We start from the raw sequence: 20,347 nt of genomic DNA, 5'->3' as shown, positions 1-20,347 counted from the left end.
TCCTCTCTTCCTACATACATACATATAATTCAGGATTTGCTTATATATGGTCTGCCACATAACTGTAGCCCATTTATCAAATATGAATGATGAACATAAAGGGCTTGAGAACATTTCTAAATCTTTTTGGAGAACCTTCCAAGCATAGAGTTGGTGACAGCTGTGTGATACCAGCAAATGTCCCTGTGCACACATAACCAGCTGGGCAGATTTTATTTCAATATTACATCAAATGAAATAATGACAAGCTTATGATTTACCTTTATGAATCATTAATATAAAAAAAGTGCAAGTGTTTATGTTTATATTAACTTCTTAACAAATGATGCAGTGCACCATTATCTCCAAATATTGAACTGTTACTGGTTTTCTCATCAGAGACCATTTTGAATTAGGCAAGCAAGTATGAATATGTACATATGTATATGTCTTTATATGTGTATGTATATGTATGAATATGTCTGTGTATGGGTGTTTATGTATGTATATGTGTGTATGAGTGGATGTGCTAATCTTTGTCTTTTTCCTGGTGCTACCTCACTCGCAGGAAGCAGCGATCAAGTTTAATAATGATAATAAAAAACATACATATACACACACATGAACAGACATATACATATATACACATGTACATATTCATACTTGCTTGCCTTCATCCATTCCTGGTGCTTCCCCACCCCATAGGAAACAGCACACTTCCCCCTACTTTAGCGAGGTAGCACCAGGAAAACAGACAAAAAGAGCCACATTCATTCACACTCAGTCTCTAGCTGTCATGTGTAATGCACCAAAACCACAGATCCTTATCCACATCCAGGCCCCACAGACCTTTCCATGGTTTACCCCAGACATTTTTTGTATTCCCTGGTTCAGTCCATTGACAGCATGTCATCCCCAGTATACCACATTGTTCCAGTTCACTCTATTCCGTGCACACCTTTCACCCTCCTGCATCTTCAGGCCCCAATTACTCAAAATGTTTTTCACTTCATTTCTATTTTGAAGGCTCCAGTCATGGACAGAAGTTCACATCAAGGCTGGGCCTTATTTGAAATACAGAGAGAGGTATGAAACAGAAAACAAAGAGACAGGTGAAAGTATTTACGAATTTATGAGAAAGTGAAACTCTTGTCTTTTGAAATGTGCTAGGGCATAGGTATTTTGAAAGATACGAGAGCGTAGAGAGTTCCAGAGCTTCAACGTGTAGGGAAAGAAGCTTGTATCAAAATGGCCCACCCCTGATGGCCACACACCAATCATGTGATGCAGCAGCTTGCCAAGTATTGTGTAGTCTGGCTAATTGCCAGCTATCAGGAACAAAAACCAAGTAATACCCATAGAAGAGGGAAAGTGAACCAACATTGTGGCATTCTGTCCACAAAGATACAGTCTCTCCTTGTCATAGGTAAAACTTTACAACACTTAACTCACACAGCTCATTCGTCATACTTCAATTTTCGTGTGGTGATCGCCCTGCCTTTTGACAAAATGGTAGGAGAGGTAGGTAGAAATAGTAGGTAGGAACATTTAGGCAGGAGTATTAGGAACAAACATTGGTAGAAGTAGAAGGTAGGAACAGTAGATAGAACGAGTCATTGGGAACATCAGGTAGGAGTCTCTGCAAACATTGTGCTTGACTTGCCCTCTGACAGTGACCTGTTAAGGGTGAGGTACTGAAGGCTAAGAAGTGGTACTGGAGTTCTTTATTTATGGAGGCTGTTGCCTTGTTGCCTTGGCCACCCCTATGAGGGAGTTCCAATTGGAACAGGCATCAGAGATATAGATAGATAGATAAACTTTGCGGCATAGGGCAAGGGGGTCTGGTTTGGAAGTTAGCCTGGGACAGTTTATAAGATGGATTGTCTTTGACACTGTTTAGTAAGGATGTAGAGCTTGAACTACCCCAAATGTGAGAGCAGTAGTCAGTACAAGGTAAATCAATCCCTTGTATAAACAGAGCAACTGCTCAGAAGAGAAGTTTTGACTATCAGAACAGGACAGCCAGTCTCTTAAAGGCAGACTTAGCTATTCCAGTAATGTGGGGTTTCCAAGAAAGAGTGGATGTTACAGTAATGCTATGTTCATTGAGTCAGGAGGTGGAATTATAGAACTGCCAAAGGAGAGACGAGAGTTGTGAGGAGTTTTCGATAGAGAGATGGGTAGAAACTGGATCTTGGAGGTATTACTCTTGACAAGGTTTTGTGTACCCCACTATCCAAGTCCAGATTTATTGAGGAGGCTGTGTAAAGGCGAGATGCAGGTCGAGTGAGGGAGGAGGGAGCAGTATTGAAGATGTGGCTGAATGTAGTGTTGAGTCATCAGAGTATGAGTGTATTGGATTATTTGTGGAGGAGAGGAAATCATTGAAAAAAAGGAGAAAAAGTGTAGGGACCAGGGCAGAACCTTGAGGGACATGCCGTTGATGGAGAAAATGGGGGAGGCTGATCCATCACCAACTACAAAGATAGATCGGCCAGAGAGGAAGCTAGATATGAAGGAGTAAAGCGAGGGAGGGGAGCTTCAGAATGTAGAAACACTGCAAAGACCTTTTTCATACCCAATGGAGATAATTTTACTGTCATTAGCCATGCACTGCAGCAGGTGGAAAAAGCGCTAAGCATTTTTACCACCAAGAACACAAATATAGATATGGAGAGTATCTACCCGCTTATAAGTACTGAGAACAGGATTTTGCCATAATGACAGGGCTAGCACATTGCATTCACTGATTGTTTTACTTGCTTGATAATGCTGTTTCTTTCATCTGTCACTCTTCTACTTACCACATGTCCCACCTATTGTATAATGCTTTTTCTGATTTGTACATATATTTGTTTGGCATAGTTCACTCACTTGTGTTTTTAGCCATAAATCTAATCTTCTTTTGAATGCTTATGTAGTTACTCCATGTGTATTTGATAGGTCTTCAGGTACTGCATTGAATAATTGTTTTAGTTTTATCGATAAGCACTTGTATATTTTCTTCCTTTATCTCAATGAGAATATACAGAAGAGAGTTAATGTGTTGGAAAATAAATGTTTGAGGATAGTATGTGGTATAAGGAGGGTTGATTGGGTAAGAAATGATAGGATAAGAGAAGGATGTAATGAGAAGAGTGTGGTTTAGAGGGTTGAAGAGTTTGTGCTAAAATGGTTTTCGCATATGGAGAGAATGAGGGGGAAGCGGTTGACTAAGAGGATAAGTGTGTCCTTAGTGGAGAGGACAAGAAGGGAGAGATGGAATTGAAGATGGAAGGATGAAGTGTAAAAGGTTTTCATTGCATATGACCTAAACATGCATGTATGCAGGGGATAAAAGTAAATTGGAGTGATGTTGTATACAGGGGGCAGCATGCTATCAATTGACTGAACCAAGGCATGTGAAGGGGCCCTTGGAAACATTTATGGGGACTGGTGTGGATAAGGTGCCATAGTTTTAATGCATTGTACATGACTCATAGAGAATGGTTGTAAACAAATAAGGGCATTTCTATGTCTGTTCCTGGCATTACCTAACACAGGAAACAAGTGAACAAATATGAAAAAAATATCTTTATTATGTTGCTCGGTAATATACCCAATTTAGTGATTCTGTATCTTCCATGCTGAGTTGCTTTTTGGATTGAAATCTTCGTACCTTTTATTTTTTGCCAAGTATATATTATGCATCTCTCCTGTCTTCGTTTTAGACAATAGAATTTAGGTTCTTTCAGTCATTTGTGGTAATTCATATGTTCTAGTCCTTCAAAATTGCTTGTAAAGTGATATTGTATTCGTTCTGTGTGCATTTTCAGCCTCTTAACTCACGAACATACAACACATCAGTGTTCAGTTTTTCTTTTTGTATATACATTAAACATTATCATTAGCTTTCTCGTTCTTGTTGTGAAAGTTCTCAGTATGATACAATTCATTATTTGACTTGAAATTCTAATATTTAAGTTTTTCTTTAAGAACGATTCCAAAATCCTCTGTGTTTATTTAACTTTTTTTTCTCCAAAGGGCCTTTGCAGGTACCTGTTTGTACTGTATGGGAGAGAGAGATACATTGTTCCTTTCATCCCTCTTTTTTGTACATTAAAAGAACTCCCTTGCATCTTAATCTCATGTTCACTGTGTATGTCATAAATCAATTTTCAAAACTTAAAGGTTGTGATCAAGTCATCCCTCAATCTTCTTTCTTCTGAGGTGAACAAAAACCTAAAGCCTTTAGCCTTTCCTTATGACTTGGCTTTCTTAATCCTGGTATGATTTTTGCCACTCTCATCTTGACCTTCTCTATTAGTTCTTTGTGCTTCTTTAGTTTAGGTGACCAAAATTGAGAAGTACAGAATGTAAGGCTATCACTCTCAAAGTGTAATTATAGTTGCATTGGAGGTTTGATGCTGGTGAGGAACTCGAGGCTAAAGTCAAGTCTAAGGGCCTTAATCTTTGTTACATCTATATATTTGATGTCCAGATATTAAATATTTTCTTTTGATAATAGAATCTATCTGTCAATCTATGTCTATGATAGCAAACGCCAGTGCTGCCATCATAGTGCCTCCCTGTTAACAGGCCACTGGTAGAGAGCAACTCTAGTGCATTGTTTTCAGAGGCTCATAACTAATGTTCTGACTGATTGCTTCTACCTAATGTCATGCCAAATTTTCCAGTTTATTGCCTTTGACTAATTTTTCCACCTAATGTCTTTGCCAAATTTTTCAACCTACTACTATTACCTAATTTTCCAACCTGATACTCTTCCCTAATGTTTCTATGTCTGTTGTTTCTACCTACCACTTCTATCTACTGATCCTACTATTTTGCCAGAAGGCAGGGCTAGCATATAATGCTCACCACAGGAAAATCTACAGTTACAAAGAATGAGCTGCATGAGTTAAGTGTTGTCAAGTGTTATGTGTGACAAGGAGAGATTGTAAGTTTGTGGACAGAATGCCATCAGTCCACATGTGGGTGAGGCAAAAGATAAGACAGCTAACTGGGACAGAGGATTGCAGCTTGATAACCACTAAAGTGCTGACTCACTATGCGTTTGTAATTAACCATCCCAATACTGAGGCTGGTAGTACTGGTAATAGAATGCCTGGATATTTTAAGGTATTTGTGTACTTGTGCATATTTCAATATCATTGCAAAATACTTTTCTATATATCCCTCCAACTGGTAAAGGATGATTATAACCCACCCATCGGTGATGATCTTGTATAGTAAACAAAATATATATGACCTGGTGCACATTCTCGTGTATCTCACTTTTTTTTTTTATACATATAGAAAATTTTTGAGGAAGGAGAGTCACCTCTGCATGTATTTAGTGTAGATAAGATTTGCTGACTTTGGAAAAGAATGCCAGCCAGAACATTATAACATGGAAGAAAAGAACTGCACCGGGGTTTAAGGCCACTAGAGATCATATGACACATCTGCTTTGAGGGATTACTCTTAGAGATATTAATCTTCAGCAAGCCCGTGCTCATGATTCATTCAGAAAATCCCAGGGCTGTGTACAGTATGCATTACCTGTGATTAAGCAACAGTTGTTAAATCAGATAATTTTAGGGGTAATAGAGACAGGAAATCTCCAATCTCCAACCCATCCCAGTAGCACATCAATCCCACATCACCACCATTTTTTGGTAAGTATTCTTTAAATTTTATCTAATTACCTGTGATATAGGAACAAGTACAGAATCAGATAACCCTCACTCCACCCTTTTCCACTCTAGCAGCACAAGCCAGTACCACCACCTTTTTTAGTAAGTGTCCTTTAAATTTTGTTTGTTACTTGTGATATGGCCAGAGTGTTGAATCAAGTAATTTAGCAAGGCATATAAAGAAGGACCTCTCTTTACCTCTCAGGAACCCTCAGTTCATCCTGTCCTATTCCAGCAGTATGCAAAGCCCTCATTGCTACTTTTCTCGTAAATATCCATTAAATTTCATCCACATTATCTGTGATGTGGCAACAGCTGCTGAATCAGAGTTTAGAGAGTGTCATTGACAAGCCCAGTACACCTCACTCTGACCTCTAGTTACCACTGTTCTGCCCTATCCTACTCTTACCTTCATTCCTCATCACCTTTTTCAATACCTTTTCATTCATTATTTTTCTAAATTACTGGAACAAAGTGTGGCACGTTTGTGGTAAACCAAGCTGTTTAAGTAATTGTTCATCTGTAGAGGTTAGATTAGGGTATTTATGTTTAGGCTTGGTTCAGTTGCTTGACTTATACACATCCATATACAAGTTGTCAAAGTCAGGGCATAGTTGTGCTTTTTTTTTTCTCCTGCCAAAAAAGAAAACCTAACCCTCTGACATCAGCTTGTAAACAAATCAAGGAAACAGCAAACTTTCATGCTTACCTTGATTTGTCTACTTTTACCCATTATTTCATACCTCAAAGGTAAGTGTAGCCATTTCACTATGCCAAGAGTACTAATGAAACACTGTCATCAAAGATGCAAAGTTACTGGTTCTTAGGAGGTTTGATGTTTGTAAGAAACATGGTTAAAGCCATATCTACAACCACCTCAAGTCCCCATCACATCTGGTGAATTTTGATAAAATTTTATCTAAACTGGTAGATGTAAATCTGTGGTTAGTAGATATAGATGTAAATTTGTGGTTAGTAGTATTTAGGCCTAAATGTTGCATGTATAGAGGTATTCCTTATTTTTGCACTTTATGCACCCTTCTTTGATGTACCCTGACTCTAGCTTATTCATGTTGTGTTTATTGGGGGAAGGACAGTGTAGCATTTCTGTACACACCTCATCAGTGTTGTTCTTTGAAGTGCTATGTAGTATGTGTTGATTATCTACTCTCCTGAAACATTCAAGCCTCTCACAGAGTTTGCTTTTAAGATTTCCATTGGTAGATGATACACCCTTTTTATTTCATCTTCAGACTTCTGGTTTTCTCTTGAATCCTTATTGTACTTAAAGAGATTCTCCTCTTGTTTTGATCTTCAATTAAATGAATGCTAAATTTTCCATTTTTTCTCAGTAGCTGATACACAAACCAAAAATTTAAGTACTGTGTGTTTTAATGTGTTTGGTATAAAGATTTCCATCTTTTTAAGATAAACCTTTTATTCCACTGTACAAAAAAAAACATGAAAATGTCATTAAAGAATTGCTCTGGACTTGAACTTTAACATTTAAACTGCTGTAATTGTTAATTAACAATGCACAGTTTACTACTCTCTACAGTTGACAGTATAATGGTTCTTTGCATTATTTGAACTCCCAAGTGAAGTTTAATTCCACCATATATATCCATATTTGTGAGAAGCATTTTCCTGCCACATTGAGGAAAAATAGCAAGTTTCTCAGTCTTTTTTTTTTCTGTGTCCTGCGCTTGCAAGGTAGTGCCAGGAACAGATGAAGAAAGACTGCATCCATTCTCTATTTGTCTTGTCTAATACACCATATCAGCAGCTCTCTGTCCACAACCAGGCTCCACAGACCTTTCCATTGTTTACCCTGGGCGTTTCACATACCCTGGTTCAGCACATTGACCCAAGTGTACCACATTGTTCCAATTCAGTGTATCCCATGCATGTCTTTCACCCTCCTGCATGTTCAAGCCCCAAGCATTCAACATTTTTTTTTACTCCATTCTTCCATCTCCAGTTTGGTCCCCCAGATCTCCTTGTTCCCTCCACTTCTGACACACATATATCCACTTTGTCAACCTTTTCCCACTCATTTTCACCATATGTCCAAACCATTTCAACACATCCTCTTCAGCTTTCTCAACCACATACTTTTTATTACCACATATCTCGCTTATCCTTTCTTTACTTAATTGATCAAACCTCTTCAATCAAATGTTATCCCCAGACATTTCATTTCCAACACATCCACCTTGCCCATCCTTATCTGTAGCCCATGCCTCACTTCCATATAATATTTGTAGGATTACTGTTCCTTCAAACATACCTATTTTTGCCCTCCCAGATAATGTTCTCTCTTTCCACACAATTTTCAACATTATCAAAACCTTTGTTAATATTATTTATTTTTTATTTTCTTTGTCGCTGTCTCCTGCGTTTGCGAGGTAGCGCAAGGAAACAGACGAAAGAAATGGCCCAACCCACCCCCATACACATGTATATACAGACACGTCCACACACGCAAATATACATACCTATACATCTGAATGTACACATATATATACACACACAGACACATACATATATACCCATGCACACAATTCACACTGTCTGCCTTTATTCATTCCCATCGCCACCTGGCCACACATGGAATACCATCCCCCTCCCCCCTCATGTGTGCGGGGTAGCGCTAGGAAAAGACAACAAAGGCCTCATTCGTTCTCACTCAGTCTCTAGCTGTCATGCAGTAATGCCCGAAACCACAGCTCCCTTTCCACATCCAGGCCCCACACAGCTTTCCATGGTTTACCCCAGACGCTTCACATGCCCTGATTCACTCCACTGACAGCACGTCAACCCCAGTATACCACATCGATCCAATTCACTCTATTCCTTGCCCGCCTTTCACCCTCCTGCATGTTCAGGCCCCGATCACTCAAAATCTTTTTCACTCCATCTTTCCACCTCCAATTTGATCTCCCACTTCTCCTCGTTCCCTCCACCTCTGACACATATATCCTCTTGGTCAATCTTTCCTCACTCATTCTCTCTATGTGCCCAAACCATTTCAAAACACCCTCTTCTGCTCTCTCAACCACACTCTTTTTATTTCCACACATCTCTCTTACCCTTACATTACTTACTCGATCAAACCACCTCACACCACACATTGTCCTCAAACATCTCATTTCCAGCACATCCACCCTCCTGCGCACAACTCTATCCATAGCCCACGCCTCGCAACCATACAACATTGTTGGAACCACTATTCCTTCAAACATACCCATTTTTGCTTTCCGAGATAATGTTCTCGACTTCCACACATTTCCAGCACATCCACCCTCCTGCGCACAACTCTATCCATAGCCCACGCCTCGCAACCATACAACATTGTTGGAACCACTATTCCTTCAAACATACCCATTTTTGCTTTCCGAGATAATGTTCTCGACTTCCACACATTCTTCAAGGCTCCCAGGATTTTCGCCCCCTCCCCCACCCTATGATTCACTTCCGCTTCCATGGTCCCATCTGCTGCCAGATCCACTCCCAGATATCTAAAACACTTTACTTCCTCCAGTTTTTCTCCATTCAAACTTACCTCCCAATTGACTTGACCCTCAACCCTACTGTACCTAATAACCTTGCTCTTATTCACATTTACTCTTAACTTTCTTCTTTCACACACTTTACCAAACTCAGTCACCAGCTTCTGCAGTTTCTCACATGAATCAGCCACCAGCGCTGTATCATCAGCGAACAACAACTGACTCACTTCCCAAGCTCTCTCATCCACAACAGAGTTCATTCTTACCCCTCTTTCCAAAACTCTTGCATTCACCTCCCTAACAACCCCATCCATAAACAAATTAAACAACCATGGAGACATCACACACCCCTGCCGCAAACCTACATTCACTGAGAACCAATCACTTTCCTCTCTTCCTACACGTACACATGCCGTACATCCTCGATAAAAACTTTTCACTGCTTTTAACAACTTGCCACCCGCACCTTATATTCTTAATACCTTCCACAGAGCATTTCTATCAACTCAATCATATGCCTTCTCCAGATCCATAAATGCTACATACCAATCCATTTGCTTTTCTAAGTATTTCTCACATACATTCTTCAAAGCAAACACCTGATCCACACATCCTCTACCACTTCTGAAACCACACTGCTCTTCCCCAATCTGATGCTCTGTACATGCCTTCACCCTCTCAATCAATACCCTCCCATATAATTTACCAGGAATACTCAACAAACTTATACCTCTGTAATTTGAGCACTCACTCTTATCCCCTTTGCCTTTGTACAATGTTGATATGTATGGGCATTTATGTGTGTGTTTCCTGGCGCTACCTCACTGATGTGGGAAACAGTGATCAAGTATAGTAATGATTAAAAAAAATTGTATATTAAAGGAAAAGGATATGTACAAAAAAGTGGGCGAACACATCTTAAATGGCTGTGGTACAGTGTCAAAGTAGAGGCTTAAGCAGATGGATGGAGGAAGGGTTTGAAGTGGATTGTGGTATGAAACTCCCATGCAGATTTGGTATTGACTCTTGTCATTGATTATGAAAAACTGAAAACTAATGAGCTATCAAATTTTCATGGCCATGAGATAGCCCTAATGCATAATTTTGTTGTGGGGGATGGGAGTTGGGGAAGCCTCTCTCTCTTTCAGTAAAACAGTAGGGAGGATTTCCAGCCCTCTACTCCCACCCCTTTTAGTCACCTTCTACAACGTGCAGTGAATACTTGGGCAGTATTCTTTCTCCCCTTTCCCTAGGGATACTCTATACATATGTACAAGTATTTCAAAGATATTTACATATATTTGCCCAACATATTTACTTATGTTTTTTCTTACATGGTTACAGTTCAGAATTTCTTCCAGAAAGTTATTGCCCCTGTAATTAGCACCTTTAATGACCAAGAGACAACAGCCACATTTTCATAATGAACCCAGAAAAACTGTTACATTTTTAAGACTATTAGCATTTAAGGGTTAATCAGCATGACTGACCTGAAGCAAGAATGCAATTTAGCCCATTCAAATGTCATCCTTTAATTATTGAGGTGTTAGTTATTGATGCCTGTAGTTAATTAATAGTGCTTGATATTTGAAAGTTTGTAACATTTTATATTTAAGAGCTAATCTTAGTTTGATATGGTATTAAGATTTGACAGAGTTTCCATATCTGCTTTTACAAACTGTATAGGTTGATGACTCCTATTAGTAAGTTTTTGGTATATGTAAGGTAATCCCCATATGCAGATTCTTTATATACATCTTCATGTTTTTTACTTGCATTGTAGTCCTGTCTTCTGGATCCATTTAAGTTAGATATGTTACTTTTATGATCCTTCCCATACAGGTTTTTGTCTGTAAAATTTTTACAGGCCCCCTTTTGAATGAGTCTATGTTTTTTAACATTATTTATATATTATTGGTATGCTTGTTCCTTCATGATTGCTGTCACATTTTCACTATACTGTATTAAGTAAAGACCTTATTAGTATTTTAAGCATTATTACAAACAGACTTTGTATTGCAGCACCTGTCATCTAAGAAGCACCTTGATAAATTGAGTGGACGTAAACCGCAGGGAGGTGGATGGAGGGGAAGGCGACGCCCTGCATTCCGTGGGGGCCCTGGACGATATGGACCCCCACGATCCCACACCTTCACTCAACCATTGTCATCCAGCTTTGTTGCAGGCGGTTCACTCCTGTGAGGTGTAGGATGTCATGTCTAGTCTTAGGGTAATAGATTAGGAACTGTTATAGATCAGGCAGGTACAACTCCAGTGTTTGGTTTTTAAGCTTTTTAGCCTTTTGAAGTATATGTTTATGATATTATTTAGCAATATTGATGACTTATATTATGTACAGTATGCTGTTCTATTAAAGGATTTCTTATGATCCTAGAATAAGAAATTCTCCAATAAAAGCTAGCATGAGACTTGTAATTACAAAATACCTCTGGAACTTTGCAGCATTTAGTTAAAATTGATGTGTTTTCAGATGACATCATGTTACAAAATTTTTCTATGCAAGTTAACTACTCAAAATCTACTTCTCTATAATCCGTTCATGATCCCGTCCTGATTGACATGTTTTTGTGAGTCACAGACGTGAAATTTTCAGATTTGAGTGGCTTTCAGTGCAAGTTCATTAGGCACTGGATTTACACCTGCCTCAGGCATGCTATTCATAAAATATGATGTTAGAAGTGTGTAAGTGATCTGAATCGACTAGTGTAGCTGGTTGAGTACTAACATTGATCAGTTAACACTACAAACTGTAAGGAGTTATTTGCAAGTATGGTGGACCTTTGTGTACGTGGCTTTTTCAGGTGTTCATAGCGCTAAAAGAAAAAAATTTAATCACAAAACAAAATCAGATATAGTATTGTTCTCTTATTACTTATTCAGACTATTTCAAATTCTTGTACTTGACAGTGTACTGAACTCTTGAATTAATATATTCTCTTTTGATCAGCACTAATGAAAATTTTGTTCTTCTTACTACTAGAAGCTAATGAATACTTTGTTCTTAGTACTAGAAGGGCTTGCATGAATTTTTTAATCTGATAAGAAAACAGTTGTTCTTGATTACTTTGGTAAAGTATTCAAGCGCATTTTTACTGTAACTGTGCAGCTTATTGAATGATGGAATCAGATTAATGGTATTAATTAAAGGCATTTTATGAAAGCTGTCAGGATAATTTTCAGTTTATAATCATTACTTATATATGCAGTTGGCAACATCACAAGAATTGTTCAAGTTATGTGATACTCTTTAATGTGTTTACATTCGAAATTAATTTTGGAGTATATCTTAACTGCTTTGTTCCTTGTTATAAATGGAATTTTATGTAAGTTGTTACATTCCTAAAGTACTGTCCCAGCACAAAGATATGCCTGTCAGTAGCCTCCCAGGATTGGAGTATCATGCTGTATTGGGTAACTTCAATCCAGCTATGAATGAACCCAAGCAAGCAGAGAACTAATTAGCATTGTTATTGAAATCATTAGTTCTTAAGGTTTGTTTTTTATTTTATAACTTTTGATTATTGCCCTTTGTTGTTGAAAGTAGCAAAAGCAGTTTAGTGTTTCATTGCAATGTTTCACAAGTAGATGGTGTATTTGACTTGTCCCAAATATATCTGATTTTGTGATTTTTTTTAATGCATCATTTGACAAGAGTGGAGGGGATGAGGAGAATGGGGAGTGTGGATAGAAAATGGAAGGATGGAGTTGAAAAGATCTAGAGTGTTTGGGACCTGAACATGCAAGAAGGTGAAAGGCATGCACAAGATAATGTGAATTGGAATTATTTAGCATACAGTGGGTGATGTGCTGTAAGTAGTCAGAATTAGGGCATATGATCCAGCTTAAGGAATTTGCAGAAAAGTCCATGTGGCTTGGTTGTAGATAGGTGGCTGTGATTTTGGTATATTACACAACTTCTAGAGTATGGTTATAGTGAATAAGACCCTTTCTGCATCTGTTCCCAGCATTTCCTTTCTAACTTGGGAAATGGCAAACATATATGAAAAATATTTATTTTCGTACTATATCACCATTTTCCTCATTAGCAGGGTACTGCCAGGAACAAACAAGGAAAGGCTTCCGCTACTCACATCCATTCTCTAGCTATCATGTGAATGCACCGATCCCACAGCCCCCTATCCATAACCAGGTCTCACAGACCTTTTCAGTGGTTTCTCTTGTCCACTTCACATGCCCTGTTTCTGTCCACATTGTTCCATTTCACTCTATCCCATGCACAACTTTCACTTTCATCCTTGTTTAGGCCCCAATCTCCTAAAATCTTTTTCATGCCATTCTTCCATCTGTAACTTGATTTCCCTGTTCTCCATGTTCCCTCCACTTCTGACATGTATATCATTTTTGTCAACCTTTCCTCTGTCCTTCTCTCCATACATTCAAACCATTTCAGCACACCCTCTTCATCTATCTCAACCATACTATTTTTATTACCAGAGCTTTCTCTTACCCTTTCACTACTTACTCATGTGAGGTCACCTCACAACATGTATTGTCCTCAGACATTTCATTTCCAAAACATCCACCGTCCTCTGCATAGCTGCTGTATCTATAGATCATTCCTTGCATCCATATAATGTTGCTGAGACAACTATACCTTCAAATATACCCATTTTTGTTCTCCCAGATAACAGTCTCTCTTCCACAAATTCATCAGTGCACCCAGAACCTTGGCCCCCCCTCATGCCGCCTATGATTCAGTTCCACTTCCATGGTTCCATTCAGTGCCATGCCTACTCCCAGGTATCTAAAGCATGTCACTTTCTCCAATTTCCCCCATTCAAACTAACATACAAACTAACCGTGTCCTCAACCTTGCTAAACCAAATAATCTTGCTCTTCACATTTACTCTCAACTTCCTCCTTTCACATACACTTCTAAACTCAGTAACCAATTTCTATAGTTCTCACTTGAATGTGACACCATTGCTTTAGCATCAGCAAACAGCTATGACACTTCACAGACCCCCTTATCCCATACAGACTGCATGCTCACACCTGTTTCCAATACTTTTTTTTTTTTTTTTTTTTTTTTTTTTTTTTTTTTTTTTTTTTTTTTTAAACATTTGCCCCCCTCACCACCCCATCCACAAACAAATTAAACAGCCATAGTGACATACACCCCTGCTGTAGACTAGCCTTCACTTGGAACTACTCCCCTCTCCTACTTACACATGTGTCTTGCACCCTTTATACAACTTGGAACTACTCCCCTGTCCTACTTACACTTATATCTTACACCCTTTATGCAAACTTCTCTGCTTTTAGCAGCTTTCCCACTCACCATATTTTATTAAGACCTTTCATAGGGCATCCATATAAACCCTATTATATAATTTCTTTAGATCCATAAATGCATCATACATATCCTTCATTTCCTTAGGTATTTCCCACATACGTTCTTTAAATTAAACGCCTAATCCACAAATCCTCTACTACATGTGAAACTACATTGTTTCTCCACAGTATGATGCTCTGTACATACCTTCATCCTCTCAGTCACTACTTTCAAACAGTTTGAATCTATCTATGTATATCTCTGATGCTTGTTCCAATTGGAACTCCTTTAGAAGGGTGGCCACACCTACCGAATCTCCATAACTGTAGAACTCCAGTGCTGCTTTTTAGCCTTTATTGCCTCACCCTTAACAGGCCACTGGCAGATGGCAAGTCTAGCACAATGTTTGCTGAGGCTCCTACCAAATGCTCCTAATGACTACTACTGTCTAATGCTCCTACCTACTGCTTCTGCCTAATGTTTCTAACTAATACTCCTGCCTAAATGTTCCTACCTACTACTTCTATCTACTGCTCCTCCCATTTTGGCATGAGGCAGGGCTTGCACATAGTGCTCACCGCAGGAAAATCTAGTGTTGCGAAGAATGAGCTGCATGAGTTAAATGTTGTCAAGTGTTACATATGATAAGAAGAGATTGTATGTTTGTGGACAGAGTGCCAGTAGTCCACATGTAAGTGAGGCAGAAAGAAAAGACAGCTACCTGGGTCAGAGAAGTACAACTTAAACCTCTAAAGTGCTGGCTAACAAAGCAGATATCACTAACCCTCCTGATACCCAGGCAGGGAGTACTGTTAGTATACCTTCCTTGTCATTGGCTGCCTACCAGTTACTACCCTCCTCTGCAGTTTGAACACTCACCTTTGTCCCCCTTGCCTTTATACATTGTCTCTATACATATGTTCTGACAATCCTGAGGCACCTCATCATGATTTATACATGCATTGAAAATCTTAATTTAACCAAACACTCAACAACTCAGTCACCCCCTTTCTTTAGATATTCAATTGAAATATTTAAATACAAAAAGAGTAGGGATGTCAAGCTCCCCAATCCCACCCTTCTAAGTTGCCTTTTATGACACACAGGGAATATGTAGGCTTTGATGTTGCACTCTTTAGGTGCAGGGAATTAATGGACTCCCTTTGAACAAGGTCCTTGTTGAGTCTGTTCTCCCTTCTGTCCAGTGATTAATACAGCCATGCAAGAGGTGGGGAAAAACAGTTACTTAAAAGAAAAAAAGAATTATGCAGACCCAGGGCCACATTTATAAGGGTCCTGTATCTTCAAGACTGCACTCCAAAGAGGAACAGGCAGATGACAATGATTTAATCCTTTCTTTAAAGTGACAGTGAAACAGCCTTGCTGTAGATGACTTTTGGCTTGCAGCTTAACCACAAGCAGGCAGTCCAGTTACTCCTGTATGTATATGTAGAGAGATTGAGTGATGGTTCATTGGATTGCTAGATAGTTAAGGCTCCTTCACAGTGTTCTTCCTTTAGAAATTTTTTAATACTTGCCTTAAAGTAATTTTTCTTTAGGTTATTAGTTAGTCATGGCTGAAAGTAAGGTTTGTTTGTCACATCCGAATTAGAATTATTCTTGTACATCCTTTTTGTTAAGGAGCATTATTTTGTGGGTATTTTATATCAGCTTTCTCATTATTGCAACAAATATCTGCACAAAATATGAAATCTTTTAGGAGACCATGACATACCAGATTGTTCATGATTGCTATTAATAATTCTGCACAGTTATGTGAGAGCTGTAGCTGTTAGATTTGTACTTTTACCCTCTTTCCCATTTGGGTCTTGATGTGAGTTCACAATCATTACAAGTATTATGTTTTAATAAAACCTTACAGCAAGCACTATCATCAAAAACTGGTGTCTAGGATGACGACAAACCTACTTTTAGCCACGTCACAAAAGCAGTTAGGTTTTAAATATGTTTTTGCCCAAAAAATGGTACACAATCATCTCTGACTCCCTTTTAAAATAATCAGGAAACTGTCACCCTAAGAGTTTTGAATTCCTTTGCATTTTTGAGGAAAAAAGCCGTTCATATTCATTTTATTTGGCTGATTTTTAATGCGTTCTCACAGCAAATTTTGTTAGGAACCTGAACATTTGCCCATTGGGTAAAATGGTAGGATATATTAAAGGATTGTAGAATCCATGTTTATTACTGATTGTTCAGTAGGAGCTTCTGTGAATTAGAATTGTATGGAGATTTATCAAATATTTGTTTTGTTCAGACTGTGGTGAACTAACACTGCTTGTGGGTTCATGGAAGTACAAAGAGTCCAAATTATGAAAAGGTGCCAACTGTAAATGCGCTACATGTATGTTATTAAGTAATCTTTTAGTATTTTAAAGTATCTGAAGTTAATACTTTAACATTTTAAATTAACGTATAGTTTTCAATTTGTTACGAGAAAACAGGGAGTCCATTACCACATAATACTTTACTAGTTGATATACCCTAACCATTTATCTGATTCTATGGAACTTTTACCCTGAGTAGATAATTTCCCAAATAGAATACAATACGTATACATATAATGATTTTCTTATAATGATATTGGCCCAGTTTCCCCTGTGTACTTGCATGTTTAGTCCATCTGTTGTTGTTAGAATTCTCTTGTGGCATTTCCTGAAAATGTTGATCACCTGCCATTGACTCGTTGAACTTTTCCCACTAATCTTATTTGTTATTCATAAAGAAAAATTTAATGTATATTCTAAAGAATATGAATGTACTTTTATGTACATAAATAATTTATAGCAAGATAACTGAACCCTAGTAATATTTTTGTGCAAAGAGAAAAGTAGGTTGAAATACTTTTTTCCATAGATTACATGCAGGCTGTAGAAAGAGAGAACCAAATTAATGTCACTCTGAGTTTTCATTTTACAGAGGACCCATGTCCATCAATATGAGATTGTTCTATGTACAGGAATTAATTTGTTGATCATAGAATTTATTCTTGTAAATAAAAGTGTTTCAGGCACCTAGCCATCCTAACTTTGCACGTTTAACCCTTTCCATGAAACAGACCCACTCCCCATGTGGAGCTTTAGAAAACAAAAAGGCTAAGAATAGAAAGGATTACATATCTGTATGTATGAATATATGTTTTGCTTGGGAAATAAAACCCCTCAAAATTAGTTGGTGTCATGACTGCCATAGCAGATCGACATTGCATACTTCTGAGTATGGCAAGCGTAATTACCAATAGGCCATTAAGCCCAGCTTTTTCTTTCACATGGATTAAGGCATTGCAGCCTCTGACAACTCTTTTGGTGGTTGTGGCAATCAAAGTAATTCATACAAAGGTACCTAATTTGAAATGTTGAAATTAGATAAAAGAGTGAAACAAATGCAGGACAAAAGTTAGCCCCTGCATGGAAAGGGTTAACCCTCTTATGTACCACGTGATTTATTTATGTATCAGTGCATACGTAATCCCAGCAAGATTTAGATTGCATGGAGAATATTGAGGTAGAATAATTTTTTTCTATGTCATATAAATTTCACTAAAATGTTTATAATCAAGCAGTTGATTAATATATGAGTGAAAAATATAGCATGCTCAGAGTGAGGTTATGTTTGCTTGCCTTGTGAATGATGCTGGGTTCTTGTGAAAATGAAGATGGTCTTGGTTTGGTAAAACTTTAGATACTGTTTATGATAATGCTGCACAGTCCCAGATAAGGGATGTAAGGCCAACCAAAGAGATACAGGTGAGTATGAGAGGCTACTTCTGTCAATACTGTCTCTTTCCTTACCAATGTCCTAGTCACTGTCATACTGTTCTTATGAATCATGTGTTAAATCTTCACTTTCTGACTTTTTCACTCTTGCTTGCTTTGAGTTGCATATGAGAGCACTGACGACAAGCAGTCCAGTGAGAACATCTGTGGACAATATGGGAGGGTGTAATATCACATCTAAAAATTAATTGAAATTCATCAGATAAACTTGTTGAGTTAATGATGTTTCTTGATGTCTGCATACATCATGATTCTTTGTTTACATTACTCAGGCCTATTGCCACCACTTGTAGAAAATGGCCCATACCACATGTATTTTCCAATTGATGATTTCCATTGTTTAGTGTGGTAAACATGCACCATGGTCCACTGCAGTTGTAAGATGTGGATGCTTTGAGGGGAAGTACTTATGTACCACAAAACAAGACTGCGTTATGGAAGGGGTTAAGTATCACATACTTAGTAGCATTGGTGGAAGTGTTCAGTAGGTGTCTTCAGCTGCTTCACATACGAAGCACCTGGCGTCCATTTGTTTTATATGAATTGATATCCTCATACATACAATTATATGATGATATGCAGCTTCTTAGTACATGTTTTACATATCAGACAGGAGACATTCAATATTTTTTTTCACATATGCACTACTTTATTATGTGACTGTGTAAAGGAAAAAGTTATAAGAATTTAGTCCATATTGGCATGATATCCAATTTACTTTAAAAAGTATATGTATGGCAATGAACTATTCAAATTTTTTTTTATCTATAATGCTTGACTTGTATCTGCATGGTTTTGCAAATATGCCATGGAACACTGGAGTCTTTTGTTCCTCAACAGTATCGGTGTTCCTTGGGATGTTTGGAAATGAGTTCTTTTTTTTAGATAGTGAACTATGAGACTATAAGAAGAAAAGCACCATTTGCTGATTAGTAAGCTGATAATCTCAGTCTGTCACCAATTATCAATTTTGACTAGTCAGTGACACAATCTGACAAGTGGTCAGATGGCAAATTTGCAAGTCAAATATATCTGTCATAGTTGTTTTGCCACCTATGATGTAGTTATACCAGCTAGATTTAAGGTCATCCTTTTATGTTTAGTTGGAAAAAAACTCAGTTTATTGTTTAATCTCACTCACGGTCACTGCATGGCTTAATATTTGAGCCCCTCAGCTATATACCCTCAGGTAGTTGGGCATTACAGTGAAAGAATGAAAAGAGGCTTGTTACCTAATACAGAGGTTCATTTTTTCCTGTTCTGTTAGTAGCATGTATAATGCATATAGGGATTTAGCCAGCATTATTTTGTTCCTTCTGTGCTGTTTCTATATTTTTTTATTGTTTTAGATCATTGTTTAATCAGTAATTGTGTGTGTGTGTATGAACTATCAGAAATATCACATATAGTAAGTCGCGTGCCAGTACAAAATCATTAACATGAATACTGTGGATCTGCAGAAATATCTTTCGAAATCATTTAAGTGCACAGTAAATGAAAATTTGGTCTTATTTATTCATTGCACATTTTTGAGTTAAGAAAATTTGTTAGGTTCAGGTTTCTTATAAGTATGTGAACAGTGTCTGGCACACACATTAGCAGATTGAAAACATGAAATGTATTAACAGTAATGCTTGATGTAAGTGTATGTACAAGTTTGCTAATGTAAAATTATCTTAGTGTATTAGTTGCTTTTCTTCATCAATTATGATATTCTCTGTCAAGTTTTAAAATCTTTAAATAGAACTTTGTTCTGTGAAAGACATGATTTTTTGTTTATTTCAGAACTTATGTAAATTGCTTACCAAATCAGTATATTCTATGTATTTTAGTGTATATGAAATACTTTCACATTATCTTATTCCTTAGAAAGACAAAACTTCTTATTTTCTTTTGCTTATATTAGAAATTTTTTCTACATGTACACAAGACAAATAAAGTTTTTCTCATGAGTGTTATCACTGTCTTTCTTTTAAATACAGGTACTTGAGAAATATGGTTGCAAGATGAGTGTTGTTCATAGTTATTACATAAAACTTCCCATGATATGGAATATGCATTGGGGCT

General features: G+C 37.7%; 1 protein-coding gene across 6 annotated transcripts in view; it reads left to right on the top strand.

Annotated features, from left to right (window-relative positions):
- Nucleotides 1-20,238, top strand: part of LOC139752893 (uncharacterized) — a 469,040-nt gene extending 448,802 nt beyond the window's left edge. For all 6 annotated transcript variants that reach the window (XM_071668924.1, XM_071668928.1, XM_071668923.1 and 3 more), the window contains one exon: nt 11,192-20,238. In XM_071668924.1, coding sequence (XP_071525025.1) covers nt 11,192-11,371 — 180 coding nt within the window. In that variant the 3' untranslated portion in view covers nt 11,372-20,238. The remainder of the gene's footprint in view (nt 1-11,191) is intronic.
- Nucleotides 20,239-20,347: the final 109 nt, after the last annotated feature.

Source organism: Panulirus ornatus, chromosome 13, assembly GCF_036320965.1.
Source record: "Panulirus ornatus isolate Po-2019 chromosome 13, ASM3632096v1, whole genome shotgun sequence".
NCBI classification, from domain to species: domain Eukaryota; kingdom Metazoa; phylum Arthropoda; class Malacostraca; order Decapoda; family Palinuridae; genus Panulirus; species Panulirus ornatus.
Note: the sequence above shows the minus strand (reverse complement) of the source record. Positions and strands in the feature narration are given on the sequence as shown.